Source organism: Pan paniscus, chromosome 19 (genome assembly GCF_029289425.2).
Source record: "Pan paniscus chromosome 19, NHGRI_mPanPan1-v2.0_pri, whole genome shotgun sequence".
Classification (NCBI taxonomy): domain Eukaryota; kingdom Metazoa; phylum Chordata; class Mammalia; order Primates; family Hominidae; genus Pan; species Pan paniscus.
Window position 1 is genome coordinate 98,958,199 of NC_073268.2, and position 15,681 is coordinate 98,973,879.

The 15,681-nt window shown below is 51.7% G+C and overlaps 1 protein-coding gene across 3 annotated transcripts in view; it reads left to right on the forward strand.

Moving 5' to 3' along the window:
• The first annotated feature begins 10 nt into the window (after nt 1-10).
• Nucleotides 11-15,681, forward strand: part of HEXD (hexosaminidase D) — a 24,133-nt gene continuing 8,462 nt past the window's right edge. For all 3 annotated transcript variants that reach the window (XM_024926198.4, XM_024926200.4, XM_024926201.4), the window contains exons 1-5: nt 11-152; nt 1,194-1,328; nt 5,846-5,955; nt 10,052-10,139; nt 15,136-15,300. In XM_024926198.4, the coding sequence (XP_024781966.1) occupies nt 1,245-1,328; nt 5,846-5,955; nt 10,052-10,139; nt 15,136-15,300 (447 nt within the window). In that variant the 5' untranslated portion in view covers nt 11-152; nt 1,194-1,244. The remainder of the gene's footprint in view (nt 153-1,193; nt 1,329-5,845; nt 5,956-10,051; nt 10,140-15,135; nt 15,301-15,681) is intronic.

Below are 15,681 nucleotides of genomic sequence, written 5' to 3' on the forward strand. Positions count from 1 at the left end.
GACGCGCTCGGCCATCGGCCCCTGGGCTGGCAGCCAGGCCCGAGCAATCGGCGGCCGAGCGGGGCGGGGCTCAGAGCGGAGGCGGCGGCCGCGAGGGCGGGGCGGCCGGGCCTGGGTGCGCCCCCGGACCTCGCGGGACCGCGGCGGCGCAGGTGAGGTGCGGGTGCGGCTCTGGCTCTGCGCGCTAGGCCGGGCGGCTCCTGGCTGGAAGCGTTTCCCCCGCGCCAGTACCTGAAGAGGGACGGCCGGGATCCCGAGCGACGCCTCCCAGCGTGGCTGTCCCGCAGCGGCGATGCGGGGCTGCTGAGAGAGGCTCGCACCGAGCCTGTGGGTGAAAATTGTGTGTAACTGGTCGTATGTACAAACTGAAAGTGCTTGGTGTCCGTGTGCACCACCGGCCTGCCCTGCTGTGTGACAGAGCCCTTAGGGTCAGCAGCCTCCGAACCCCTGCACGGAACCAGGGGTTGGATTACTGAACTGAGTCTGTCTCACATGCAAAGCTTTCCTTTCCTTTTCTCACCCAATCCTTTGTGCTTTCATAGTAGATAGGAAAAATAAATTAAAAATACATAAATTTTACCCTTCCCCAGCTGCTTCGTTATCCCTTGGATGCCGCCTTTATTCAATATAATACTACTGTCAGCTCTGATGCACTTGGGGGCTTTTTCAAAATTATCAGCTTACCTTAAATCCTAGGCAGTTTTCTCCAACCTGGAGTCAGTTTTGCAGTTTCTTCCTCTTTATAATCAAGCTGATCTGAGCTCTAGAAATACAAATTAGTTTTAATATTACCTAAAATTAGGATACATTTCCTACAGAAGCATCATATTGTGCGGCCTGATAAGAAAATGTGTAGAGGCTTCTGCCCGACTGTTTTCACTAGCATAGTACATCTAGTTTAACAAGGTCTTTAAAACAAGGTTGTTTGGCAGTTATTTGTGTTATTATAGATCATAACCATCTTATAAACAAACCAGTGCTGTTTTGTTTTAGCAACAAATCACACATAGCAGAGGTCTCTATATCTTAACATGGAGGTAGACTTCCGGTTCATTTTCATGTTAGCAAAATGAGTTTCCTCCAAGTTAATCTATCAAAACTGGCCAGTATCAGAACTGAAACTGAAAGTATAAGGAGAAAGGCAAAGGGAGAAGCTTCTGCCCCTGTTGATAACTCTTGATTTTCTCCACTAGGTAGAAGTCCCCAAGGAGACTTCGCCGTAGGAGTTCACAGGAAATATTGAAATGTCAGGTTCCACGCCATTTCAGATGAGATTAGTTCATTTAGACCTTAAAGGAGCTCCACCAAAGGTCTCGTACCTCTCAGAGGTAAGGACTCCCTTTTACCTCTAGAGCATTACTTTTTGCCTTGGCTTCATTCTTTAAAGTTTTGAGCAGTGTTCTGTGGAAATGGGTACCTAGAACACAACCACAGGGTTCTCGGTGGAGCAAGATGGTGGCAGCAGCATTGATTTTGAATTTTCTCCATAGCCTCTCACAAAAACAGAACAACCAGGATGACAAAAGGGGAAAAAAAAAAAAGACAGAGAACAAAAGAAACTCACAGCTTCTTTCTTGTGGGTTGAAGTGTATCTTTCCAAAAAGATATGTTCAAGTCTTAACCCCTGGGACCTGTGAATGAGACCTTATTTGGAAATAGGATCTTTGCAGATGTAATCAAAATAAGATGAAGTTGTACTAGAATACGGTGAACCCTAATCCAGTGATTGGCATCCTTATGAGGAGAGGGAAATTTAGAGCCTGAGACACACGGAGGGAAGGCAGTGTGAAGACCCAGGAGGATGCCCCGCGGTGCCAGCAGCCAAGATGGTCATGACGCGCCACGAACCCTGGGATGCCGAGGACAGCTGACGATCACCAGAAGCTAGAGAGAAGCAAGGAAGGGTCCTCCTCTTCAGCCTTCAGGGAGAGCTGGGTCTGCTGACACCTGGATTTTGGACTTAGGGCCTCCAGAACTGTGAGAGAATAAATTTCTGTTGTGTCAAGCCACCCAGTTGTTTGTTTGTTTTTTGAGACGGAGTCTCACTCTGTCATCCAGGCTGGAGTACAATGGCGCAGTCTCGGCTTACTGCAACCTCCACCTCCCGGGTTCAAGCAATTCTCCTGCCTCAGCCTCTGGAATAGCTGGGATTACAGGTGCCTGCCACCATGCCTGGCTAATTTTTGTATTTTTAGTAGAGACGGGGTTTCACCACGTTGGCCAGGCTGGTCTCGAACTGCTGACCTCGTGATCCACCCGCCTCAGCCTCCCAAAGTGCTAGGATTACAGGTGTGAGCCACCGCACCCGGCCAAGCCACCCAGTTTATGGTCATTTATTACAGCAGCCCTAGAAAACTAAGACACTCTTCAACAAAATTAGGTATCAGGGTGTCCCCGTGGATCCCAAACTACAAGTGGGTGGGACCAAACCACAGACAGAATAACACCTGTATGGGGTTAGCGGCCAAGCAGGAGGTAACAGAGGAAAGAGGGAAACTCCAACAGTGCTATGACCAGAGGACCCAGAAAATAGCCTCAAAAGTAAGTAAAGGTCTCCCATAGCGAGAAGCGGGGCAGAGTTTTAATGGCTCCCGTCTGAGATTGAGTGCAAAGAGACTTAAAGGAGGGTGCAGGGGAGGCCGAGGCTGCAAGGCTGTCAGAAATACCTAATGAAACATCCAGGAGGGTGCAGGGGAGGCCCAAGGCTGCAAAACTCTCAGAAATACGTAACAAAACTTCCTTCCAGAGGAACAGCGCCCCCCACTAAGGACAAAACAGGGAAAGCATCCACATTGAACTGGGCAGGAACAGCGAAGGGAAAGGTCCCGGGGAAAGGCGTCCAGAAGAGGTGGAGGTCAAAAAACACTGCAGGAGCAGCTACACAGAGCCTGCGGTTTCTAATACCGCGTGGCAGCAGTAGAGGAGGGGGCCTTGAGGCTGGCCTGTCACCCTTGCAAACACAAGAGCCTGTTCTTAAAAATGAGCAACAGGCTGGCCGTGGTGGCTCACGTCTGTAATCCAGGCACTTTGGGAGGCCAAGACAGACAGATCACCTGAGGTCAGGAGCTTGTGACCAGCCTGGGCAACATGGAGAAACCCCGTCTCTACTAAGAATACAAAAATTAGCGAGGCATGGTGACACATGCCTGTAGTCCCAGCTACTTGGGAGTCTGAAGCAGGAGAATTGCTTGAACTCAGGAGGCAGAGGTTGCAGTGAGCCAAGATTGCGCCACTGCACTCCAGCCAAGGTGACAGAGCAAGACACCATCTCAAAAAAAGAAAAAAGAAAAAAAGAAGCAAAAAAGAGTGTTGTTTAACATACAAAGATCGGTAAGAAAAAAGAAGGCCAGGCACAGTGACTCACGCCTGTAATCCCAGCACTTTGGGAGGCCGAGGAAGGTGGATCACAAGGTCAGGAGTTCAAGACCATCCTGGCTAACACAGTGTCTCTACTAAAAATACCAAAAATTAGCCCTGTGTGGTGGCATGCGCCTGTAATCCTGCTACTCGAGAGGCTGAGGCAGGAGAATCACTTGAACCTGGGAGGTGGAGGTTGCAGTGAGCCGAGATTGTGCCACTGCGTTCCAGCCTGGGTGAGAAGAGTGAGACTCTGTCTCAAAAAAAAAAAAAAAAAGAAAAAAGAAGATGATCTGAATAGCATTGCAGCAGTGAAGGTGCTCCAGACACACAGGCCCACCCAGCAGGAAACACTGTTCCATAATATTTCATAACAAGATAAAAGATACTCAGAAGATGACAGAAGCTGTGAAAGAACAGCATAAATCAGAAATAGAAAAGCCCAGGCCAGGCTCAGCGGCTCACAACTATAATCCCACCTACTTGGGAGGCTGAGGCACGAGAATCACCTGAACCTGGGTGGTGGAGGTTGCAGTGAGCCGAGATCGTGCCACTGCACTCCAGCCTGGGTGATAGAGCAAGACTCAGTCTAAAAAAAAAAAAAGACAAACCCAGAAATGTGGTAATTAGACAAAAGGAGGTTGTAAAAAATTGCCTGTGGAGCTCAGAATGAATTATAAGGAGAAAACAATGTTTTTAATGAAGACTAAACTATAAGAAGTGTAAAAGTGAGTAGACACCATGGAAAGTGCAGTATTTGGAAACAGATGACAGAAAAGATAAAAGCAAACAGATGAAAAGGCGTTCTGACAAATTGAATATGGCAAAGAAGACTGAACTTACATACAGCTGATGAAGAGGCGTTTTGACTTGGGCCAGGCGCGGTGGCTCACGCCTATAATCCCAGCACTTTAGGAGGCTGAGGAGGGTGGATCACCTGAGGTCAGGAGTTCAAGACCAGCCTGACCAACATGGTGAAACCCTGTGTCTACTAAAAATACAAAAATTAGCCAGGCGTGGTGGCAGGTGCCTGTAATCCCAGCTACTCGGGAGACTGAGGCAGGAGAATTGCTTGAACCCGGGAGGCGGAGGTTGCGGTGAGCTGAGATCGTACCACTGCACTCCATCCTGGGGGACAAGAGCAAAACTCCATCTCAAAAAAAAAAAGAAAGGAAAGGCGTTCTGACAATTGAATAGAGGCAAAGAAGATCCAACTTACACACAGCTGGAGTCCCTGTTTCCGTCATCTGTTGCTGCGTGACAGATCTCCCCAAACTTGAGGTCCCCATTCATCACCCCTTGTGTTTCTGTGGGTTGGCTGCGTGGTTCTGCTTTTCTGACCGAGGTGCCCTCAGGTGGTCACAGCCCCGTAACATCTAGAAACATCTGATGGTCCGCGTGGCCTTCCACGTCCGGCAGTTCATCCCAACTGTCAGCTGGGGCTCCTTAGTTCTCCTGCACGTGTGTCATCCAGGAGGCCTAGCATGTGCCTGTAGTCCCAGCTCCTTGGAAGGCTGAGGCTGGAGGATCACTTGAGCCCAGGAGTTGGGTGCTGCAGCGAGCCATGATCATGCCAGCACACTCCAGCCTGGGCAACAGAGTGAGACCCCATCTGTTAAAAAAAAGAGAGAGGCCGGGCACAGTGGCTCACACCTGTAATCCCAGCATTTTGGAAGGCCGAGGGGCAGATTACCTGAGGTCAGGAGTTCGAGACCAGCCTGGCCAACATGGTGAAACCCCGTCTCTACTAAAAATACAAAAATTAGCTGGGCATCGGGGCGGGCGCCTGTAATCCCAGCTACTCGGGAGGCTGGGGCAGGAGAATCGCTTGAACCCGGGAGGCAGAGGTTGCAACGAGCCAAGATCACGCCACTCCACTCCAGCCTGGGCGAGAGAGCGAGACTCTATCTCAAAAAAAAAAAAAGAAGAAAGACAAGGAAGTGAAGAGGAGAATAAGGGGGAAGGGACCCCATGAGTACAGACCAGGAACGAATGAGTTCTGCACCCCTCTCTCACCTCCCCCAGGTGCTGACCCCAACCCTTCAGAGCCCTGCTCCCCCTGCCCCAGCTCCTCCTGCCCCGTCCCCCATGCCTTGCCATTCTCCTTCAGCCTGGCTGCCCTGTCCCCCGTGCCTTGCCGGTGCCCCTCAGCCTGGCTGCCTTGCTGGGCCGCCGTGCATGAAGAGCTGCTTCTTGGTGGCTCCCTGCTGGCCGGACCTGTCCCTCCCAAGCTGAGCCACCAGCGCGTTGAGTAGCAGCCCTGTTTCATAGCATATCTCCCCTTCTGTGCAAAATAGTCACTGGAACGGGGAGTTTCATTTGGCATAACGTAAAGTACACATTCCGGATTTAAGGTTCCCAGGAGAAATAGAAGTAGCAACTCCCACAGTCTCCACAGGCTGAAAGGGAAGGCGTCTCCCCGCTGTGGACTTGCCACATCGTGCTCCAGCAGCCACTTCTTCCTAACCCCTCCCTGTTTACCCCCCAGATTTTTCCTCTGTTCCGTGCACTAGGTGCAAACGGCCTCCTCATTGAGTATGAAGACATGTTTCCCTACGAGGGCCCTCTGAGGCTGCTGAGGGCCAAGTACGCCTACAGGTAACACTGCCCGTGGCAGGTACAGGGGCGCGGCGTGAAAGCGGGGAAGGGGGGGTTCCGCAGGGCAGGAGGAGCAGCAACCTGGAGGTGCGGGTGGAACAGTCAGGAACTGAACAGTGGTGGGTACATTCCTTTTTTGTCTTTTTAAATTCATCTCTTTAATTGTATGAAAACAAAGTTTCATTTCAAACATTCACTGGAGAGAATTTTGAAACATTTAAAGGGAAAGTAAGCATCAGCAGCGCCCCCTACAGGGAAGAGCTGCAGTTCCTGTCTCTGTCCTGCAGGCGTTTCTTCTGTTGATGGGAAGGTTTGGAGAAGGCTGGGCTAGAGAAGGCTAGAGAAGGCTGGAGAAGGCTAGAGAAAGCTGGAGAAGGCTAGAGAAAGCTGGAGAAGGCTGGACTACAGAAGGTTAGAGAAGGCTAGAGAAGGTTAGAGAAGGCCAGAGAAGGCTGGGCTAGAGAAGGCCGGAGGAGGCTGGAGGAGGCCAGAGAAGGCTGGAGAAGGCTGGGCTAGAGAAGGCTGGAGAAGGCTGAGCTAGAGGAGGCTGGAGAAGGCTGGAGGAGGCTGGGCTAGAGGTTAGAGAAGGCTAGATAAGGTTAGAGAAGGCCAGAGAAGGCTGGGCTAGAGAAGGCTGGAGGAGGCCAGGGAAGGTCAGAGGAGGCTGGAGGAGGCCGGAGGAGGCTGGGCTAGAGAAGGCTGAAGGAGGCTGGAGAAGGCTAGAGAAGGCTGGAGAAGGCTGGGCTACAGAAGGTTAGAGAAGGCTAGAGAAGGTTGGAGAAGGCCGGAGAAGGCCAGAGAAGGCTGGGCTAGAGAAGGCCGGAGGAGGCTGGAGGAGGCCAGAGAAGGCTGGGCTAGAGAAGGCTGGAGAAGGCTGAGCTAGAGGAGGCTGGAGAAGGCTGGAGGAGGCTGGAGAAGGCTGGAGGGGGCTGGAGAAGGCTGGAGAAGGCTGGGCTAGAGGTTAGAGAAGGCTAGATAAGGTTAGAGAAGGCCAGAGAAGGCTGGGCTAGAGAAGGCTGGAGGAGGCCAGGGAAGGTCGGAGGAGGCCGGAGGAGGCTGGAGGAGGCCGGAGGAGGCTGGGCTAGAGGAGGCTGGAGAAGGCTGAGCTAGAGAAGGCTGGAGGATGCTGGAGGAGGCCTCCGCGCAGGGAGGGGCTGCTCTTCAGGCCACAGTTGAGCCTTGAGTTAGAGAAGAGAAGAATTAAAGGGGAGAGAATCAAAATCAATAAAATCAGGTGTGGTGGAGATGGGAGGCCCCTGCTTAATGCTAAAATCACAGGTCTCTGTGAAAATCAATAACGGCCCCAAAGATAAATGCGCAATGGACATTAACTGGCCAATCCCAAAGGAAGAAACAAAAAAGGCCAATAAGCATATAAGAAAATGTGAAGGCCAGGAGCAGTGGCTCACGCCTGTAATCCCAGCACTTTGGGAGGCCGAGGTGGGCGGATCACTTGAGCTCAGGAGTTCGAGACCAGCCTGGGCAACATGGTGAAACCCCATCTCTACATAAAATGCAAAAAATAGCCATGGATAATGGCATGGGGCTGTAGTCCAAGCTACTCAGGAGGCTGAGATAGGAGGATGGCTTGAGCCTGGTGTTAGGTTTTTTAAAGGGAAGGCGAGGGTTAAAGAAAGACAGAGAGAGAGAGGGCAGCTCTACAGCAACAGAGGTATAGTGCAGAAACCTACAGAGGTGGGGGACCAACTTAATGCCAGAGCCCACCGCCGCTTACAGGCTGGGGTACTTACAGGCCTGGACGGGAGGGGTTTGGGCAGTAGGGCTTCTGCCTGGGAAGATGTTGAGAGATGTTCCCATGATGAGGCAGTCGGGTCCTTGTTCCCAGCAGAATACGATCAGGATGTTCCTTCAGCTGGGCCTTTGCCCGGCAAGGTATGTTCGGGATGTTCCTGGGCCGTGTGGTCAGGATGTTGGGCAGGATGTTCCTCACAGCCCAAACCCCGTGGAATGTTTCACTTCAACCTGGGTCTGGAAAACGGCAGGGGGCTTACAAAATGGTGCAGTTTGGATTAACACCCAGGAGCCAGAGGCTGCAGTGAGCTGAGATGGCGCCACTGCACTCCAGCCTGGGCAACAGAGCCAGAGCCTGTCTCAAAAAAAAAGGAAAGAAAGAAAGAAAATGTTAAACCCTCATAGTGCTCAAATCAAAGAAACTAAATCAACAATGCAACACCATCCTGGCTACCAAACTGGTAAGCCTTTTTTAAAAATTATAAGACTCGGGCTGGGCGCTGTGGCTCACGCCTGTAATCCCAGCACTTTGGGAGGCTGAGGCAGGCGGATCATGAAGTCAGGAGTTTGAGACCAGCCTGACCAACATGGCAAAATCCTGTCTCTACCAAAAAAAATACAAAAATTAGCTGGGCGTGGCCAGGCGCGGTGGCTTAACGCCTGTAATCCCAGCACTTTGGGAGGCCGACACAGGCGGATCACAAGATCAGGAGATCGAGACCATCCTGGCTAACACAGGTGAAACCCCGTCTCTACTAAAAATATAAAAAATTAGCCAGGCATAGTGGTGGGCACCTGTAGTCCCAGCTACTCGGGAGGCTGAGGCAGGAGAATGGCGGGAACCCAGGAGGCAGAGCTTGCAGTGAGCTGAGATTGCGCCACTGCGCTCCAGCCTGGGCGACAGAGCTAGACTCCGTCTCAAAAAAAAAAAAAAAAAAAAATTAGCTGGGTGTGGTGGTGCGCACCTGTAATCCCAGCTACTCAGGAGGCTGAGGAAGGAGAATTGCATGAACTCAGGAGGCAGAAGTTGCAGTGAGCCGAGATCGCGCCACTGCACTCCAGCCTGGGTGACAGAGCAAGACTCTGTCTCAAAATAATAATAAATAAAATAAATGAAAAATTGTAAAGACTCTGTGTTGATGAGAATGAGAAAGAGGAAAACTACCTGCTGATGAACATAACATGACATCTGTTCTGGAAGGACTTCGGTTCCATGTGTCAAAACTCCAAAATGCCTGCACCCCATGCAGCCCACATGTGGTTAGACCAGAAGTAATGAACGGTGAGCCAGGGTGTTGGCCTGCAATGAGATAATCAGGTGCGATGAGATGATCAGGTGCGATGAGATGATCAAGTGCGATGACATGATCAGGGGTTTGCATTTTCTTCATACTCTTCTAGTTTTCTTCCTACAGTGAAGACATTTTGTCTTTTGATGTGAAAAAGTAAAGTACCAGGGTTCCTTCGAAGCTTGAAACAGGAATGTTTAAAGACTTTATGTAACTCATAAATCTATAGAACGGATTAGCCTAAAATGGTTCAAACACATACAAAAACTAGAAATAGCTTTTTTTTAGATAAATTCATAAATGACAGCTCATGTACAGCTTGTGAAAAACGAAGAGGTCGACCCGGGACAGTTAGCCCTTCCCAGGATGTGGCCCTTCTGCAGAGGACGTGCGCCCCAGGATTGTTTCAGGTTGAGGGCCCTGTGGTGGACCTGCCCTCGGGCAGCTGCTGACCCGGCTCTGGATGGAGTGTGGCTCCTTCTGTAGCATTTTTATTTTTTTTTGAGACAGAGTCTTGTTCTGTCTCCCAGGCTGGAGTGCAGTGGTGCGATCTTGGCTCACCGCGAACTCTGCCTCCCGGGTTCAAGTGATTCTCCTGCCTCAGCCTCCCGAGTAGCTGGGATTACAGGTACATACCACCAGGCCTGGCTAATTTTTGTATTTTTAGTAGATACGGGGTTTCATCATGTTGGCCAGGCTGGTCTCGAACTCCTGACCTCAAGTGGTCTGCTGGCCTTGGACTCCCAAAGTGCTGAGATTACAGGCGTGAGCCACTGTGCCTGGCCTTGAGTAGTTTCTTGTAAAATGTGATGACTTCATTCTCTTGTCGTGGGTTGAAAAGCGAACCATTACTTGAGGACGTGCTAGAACATCATCTTCCCAAATTTTGGAGCAGGCACCTTTCCAGAAATCAGGATACCTGTCAAGCTTTGTGGAGTTTAGGGCCTTACTGTTTCCCAAGAGCCCCCCAGGGCCTGATGAGGAAGGGCTGGGGGGGGGGGTGGACGTCACGTGCTGCTCACGTGACCCTCTCTCTATGAATTTTGTCTCTCCAGCCCCTCTGAAATCAAAGAGATCTTGCATCTGGCTGGACTCAATGAGCTGGAGGTGATTCCCTTGGTGCAGACATTTGGACACATGGAGGTGAGTGGCAGAAATGGAAGTTACCTGGTGCCAGGTGTGGGGTCCAGGGGCTGCAGGCTGGGCCAGGCTTGTGCCCAGGGGTGGGTGCAGCGGGCCCGTGGTTGGGGTGCAGGCAGCGCAGCTCAGCACAACATGGAAAGGCCTTTGGTCTAGGAAGTCCCTGCCTGACTCGGCCAGAGCTGCAGGTTGGGGCTGCCTGTCTGCCTGAGGAATGGAAGGAAAGAGCCAGAAAAGGGGTCCTGGAGGCTGGGAGGCAGTTTCCTTTTTAACTTGTATTCATCAGAATATTATTATGTGAGGTAAAATACAGTATTAGGGAAAGAAAAGGTGCTTTTCAGGCCAGGTGCGGTGGCTCACACCAGTAGTAATCCCAGCACTTTGGGAGGCCGAGGCTGGTGGATCACCTGAGGTCAGGAGTTCGAGACCAGCCTGACCAACATGGCGAAACCTCGTCTCTACTAAAAATACAAAAATTAGCCAGGCATGGTGGCGGGCACCTGTAGTCCCAGCTGCTCGGGAGGCTGGGGCAGGAGAATCACTTGAACGCAGGAGGCAGAGGTTGCCGTGAGCCAAGATCGCGCCACTGCACTCCAGCCTGGGTGACAGAGCAAGACTCCGTCTCAAAAAATATATATATACACATAATTCTTTTTCCTGTCTGCATCAAACAGGAAGTGATGCGGCATTAACCACCACACCGATTTAATGGCTCTTAGGTTCCATTTATTTCTCTAACAGATACACCATTCTGGCTTCTATTTCCACACACCGCGGGAAAGAAGGTTGTTTTCACTTACACATGTCGGTGTTCTGGGCGTGCCACCGGAGTTCCTTCCCACAGCTCGGTCCTCCAGCCTTTCTAGTTGATTCTCTCCATCGTACTCTGCTCTGGGACCTGGCCTGCGCTCTTAGCCTCCTGCCACCTCTCCACAGAATGTCTCTGCCAAGGCCACCAGGGTCCTCCAGGTCACTGAGTCCAGGGACGGTTTTAGTCCTTTCCTGCTGGGCCCCTCGGTAGCTTCTGGCATCCCCAGCCGCTCTCCTGAGCCCCACACTTTCTGGCTTCCCTCTGCCTCTGACTGCACCTCCTCGATATCCATTTGCATTTGTCTCTCTGTAGCTGGCGGTCCCCAGGGCTCCTCTCGGTCCCTGTCCCCACCTCCCACTCTCTCTCTAGATGGTGCCATTTCTGCTCCTGCTTTCTCTTTGTCCTCCTCTTCGTCTTCCTCTTCCTCTTCTGTCTGCACCTCAGCAACTCCAGACCTCCTGGGTTACAGACCCTCATCCCCAGCTGCCTGCTGGTCGCTTCCATTGAGGGCCCTCCTCCAGCCTCTGGTGTGCAAACCAGAAGCAGACGAGCCACAGTCAGCACCACCACCCGCCACGCCCTGACCCATGTTGGTCCTGCTGCTGCTCCTCCTCCTCTTCCTCTGTCATGCAGGCACCACCCCTGTCTAAACCACTACGGACTCACCATGAAACTCTCCTAACGGGTCCCCCAGGGCCACTCTGCCCCTCCGTGCCCCTCTCCCCACCACAGCAAGTCACAGCACAGCCCTGACCACTCACACTCGCCATCTCCTCAAAGGACACTGCTGTCAGGGCCGAAGTGATCGCCACAAACCAGGTGGCTTAAGACAACACAAATGTTCTCTCAGTCCTGGAGACCAGACATCCAAAATCAGCGTGTCAAAGGGTTGGTTTCTTACTGAGGAAGACCCTCCATGTGTACATTTACTATTAGTATACCCTTTTTGTGTGTTTGTTTTTGAGACAGGGTCTCACTCTGTTTCCCAGGCTGGAGTGTAGTGGTGCAGTCTTGGCTCACTACAACCTCCGCTTCCGAGTTCAAGTGATTCTCCTGCCTCAGCCTCCTGAGCACCTGAGATTACAGGTGCACCCCACCACGCCCGGCTAACTTTTTATCTTTTTATTAGAGATGAGGTTTCAAGATGTTGGCCAAGCTAGTCTCAAACTCCTGGCCTCAGGCGATCCGCCTGCCTCGGCCTCTCAAAGTACTGGGATTACAGGCGTGAGCCACGGCGCCCAGCCCAGTATACCCTCTTGGTATACTAGAAATAACTGCTCAGGTGTTTTGCCCATTTTTTTTTCAACTTGAGTTTTTAAAGTTCTTTATATGTTCTAGATGCAAGTCCTCTGATGGTATGTAATTTGCAGGTATTCTCCCCCAGTGTAGAGCTTACATGCTTCTGATGTCATTTCTAAAAACTCTTTGTGATCACCAGATCACAAAGATTTTTCTTGTATTTTCTTCTAAAGTTTAACTTGTATGCATTTTTCATTTAGATCTATGATCCATTTTTAGTTTGGTATTTTTATTCTTTCTCCAGAACCCTTGAACATCCAAGTTATTTGTCTTGAGTCACAGACTCACTCTGTCACCCAGGCTGGAGCGCGTGGTACAATCACAGCTCACTGCAGCCCTGAGCTTCTGGGCTCAAGCTTTTGGGCTCAAGCACCTCAGCCTCCTGAGTAGCAGGGACCACAGGTGCGTGCCACCATACCCGGCCAGTTTTTTTATTATTTGCAGATACCAGGTCCCACTATGTTGCCCAGACTGGTCTCGAACCCCTGGCCTCAAACAGTTCTCCCACCTCAGCCTCTCGGAGTGCTGGGATTATAGGCATGAGCCATTGCACCTGGCCCCATTTTGAGTTAATTTTTTTTGTTCATTTTCCTTTTTGTGAAGAGTGGGGTCTCATTATGTTGCTGGGCTGGTCTCAAACTTCTGGGCTCAGGTGATCTTCCCGCCTCTGCCTCCCTAAGTGCTAATTTTTTTTTTTTTTTTTGAGACAGAGTTTCACTCTGTCACCCAGGCTGGAGTGCAGCGGCGTGATCTCAGCTCACTACAAACTCCACATTCCGAGTAGCTTCAGCCTCCCGAGTAGCTGGGATTACAGCGCCCGCCACCACACCCAGCTAATTTTTGTCTTCTTAGTAGAGACGGGGTTTTGCCAGGTTGGCCAAACTGATCTCGTCGAACTCCTGACCTGAAGTGATCTGCCCGCTTCGGCCTCCCAAAGTGCTGGGACTACAGGCATGAGCCACCATGCCCGGCCTCCTTTCATTCTTACAATATATTCATAGTAGTTTTCTTGAAATATTTGATAAATTCTGCATGTGGGCCCTGAGAGTCAGAGTCTGTGAACTGGATCCTACTTTCCAGTTCATTTGCACATCTCAAAATTTTTGGTTGAGAACTGAACATTTCAGTGAATACATTATAGCAAAGCTGAATGTTTACTCTTTTCCCCAGTGGCTGGTGGTGGTCTTTTATTGTTTTCTAGCAAATGGCCTGCATTTAACCTGCAGGACCTGCCCCCGGCTGTGTGCACTCACTGATGTCTGTGCTGAGATTTTTTGGTTCTTATTTTTACGTTTTAGCCTGGCTTCCTAGGGTCATCCCTCTGTCTTCATAGTTGGTGGTCAGCCAAGGGTTTGGGCAGAGGTTGTGCTCCCACACCTTGAGCCCACAGGCCTCCTCCCCTTGCCACGGGGCTGTGTGTGGGCGGTGGGGGGTGCATCCCTAGGTTGGCGCAGTTCCCACCTGGCCCTCACAGGTCCCTGCACGTGTGTGTGGCCCCCATCAGCCAGGCCTGAGGAGAGTGTGCAGCACCATCTGGCTTTCTGTTTCCAGGGTCACCCATTAAATCTGCAGCCAGTCTTGGCTCTCCCCAGCAGGGACTGCACCCTCTGGCAAGCGGAAGACAGGGCCTCTTCTCCAGTTGCTGCTTCTACTGACGGCGCCCCCACAAGGGGTGGGTTTTTAACCCAGCCTCAAGTTAAGTCTGCCCCTTTGGCAGCAAAGCTGTGGTTTCCACAGTGAGGGGGAAGGGGGCAGTGAGTAACCCTAGGCCGAGGCCACAGAGTGTCTGTTCTTATGCAAAGTTAGAGTGGTCTTTCATAGATAAACATTTTTCTGTTTTTTTCTTTTCAGAGACAGGGTCTCACTCTGTCGCCCAGGCTGGAGTGCAGTGGTGTGATCATGGCTCACTACAGCCTCAACTTCCTAGGCTCCAGTGATCTTCCCGCTTCAGCCTCCCAAGCAGCTGGACCACAGGCAGGTGCCACCACACCTGGCCACTTTTTTTTCTTAAACCGATTTGGTTTTTAAAAAATGTATGGCTGGGTGCAGTGGCTCACGCCTGTAATCCCAGCACTTTGGGAGGCCAAGGTGGGCAGATCACAAGGTCAGGAGATCGAGACCATCCTGGCTAACACGGTGAAACCCTGTCTCTACTAAAACAAAATACAAAAATTAGCCAGGTGTGGTGGCGGGCGCCTGTAGTCCCAGCTACTCGGGAGGCTGAGGCAGGAGAATGGTGTGAACCTGGGAGGCAGAGCTTGTAGTGAGCCGAGATCATGCCACTGCACTCCAGACTGGGCGGCAGAGCGAGACTCCATCTCAAAAAAAAAAAAAAACATTATATATATATATATATATATATATATATATATATATATATATATGTATTTAGTCTGGGCGTGGTGGTTCACGCCTGTAATCCCAGCACTTTGGGAGGCCAAGGAAGGCGAATCACTTGTGGTCAGGAGTTCAAGACCAGCCTGGCCAACATAGCGAAACGCCATCTCTGCTAAAAATACAAAAATTAGCCAGGCGTGGTGGCACATGCCTGTAATCCCCAGCTACTGGGAGGGCTGAGGCGGGAGGATCACTTGAACCTGGGAGGCAGAGGTTGCAGTGAGCCGAGATTGTGCCACTGCACTCCAGCCTGGGCAACAAAGCGAGATTCCATGGGGTTTCACCAGTTGTCCAGGCTGGTCTCAAATTCCTGAGTTCAAACATTCTACCCACCTCACCCCCCACAAGGTGCTGGGATTACAGGACTGAGACTCTTTGCCTGGCCTAATTTTTTTGTATTATCTGTAGATTTGAAACAGAAGCCCCAGGTGGGCAGAAGGAGATCAGTCCAGCTCCTCCGCCCCCAACGCGAACTTCTCTGTCTCTCCGCAGTTTGTGCTGAAGCACACGGCCTTCGCCCACCTGCGGGAGGTGGGCTCCTTCCCCTGCACCCTGAACCCCCACGAGGCAGAGTCCCTGGCGCTGGTGGGCGCCATGATTGACCAGGTCCTGGAGCTACACCCAGGCGCCCAGCGGCTGCACGTCGGGTGTGATGAGGTGGGTACTGTCACCCCAGCTCTGCGCAGGACACTCTCCCCTATCATGGCTTGTCCTTTTAAATAGGAAAATATTCCAGGCACTGAGGCCTAGAGACAGGCTTGTTCCCCTCAGGGCGCCCCATCCAACATCTTCTCCGGGTGGATGGGCGGCCTGGCACGGGACAGCCTGCGGAGCCCGAGGGAGGCACCCTCGTGTCAGACGCGTCCAACATCTTCTCCGGGTGGATGGGCGGCCTGGCACGGGACAGCCTGCAGAGCCCGAGGGAGGCACCCTCGTGTCAGACGAGACCACCCCGGGCGGCTGGGCTGGCGGAAGCCTGTGGGTGATGGGCAGGTTCACGCCCCAGGACCAGCAGTGAGCATAAGTCAGGGTGTAACT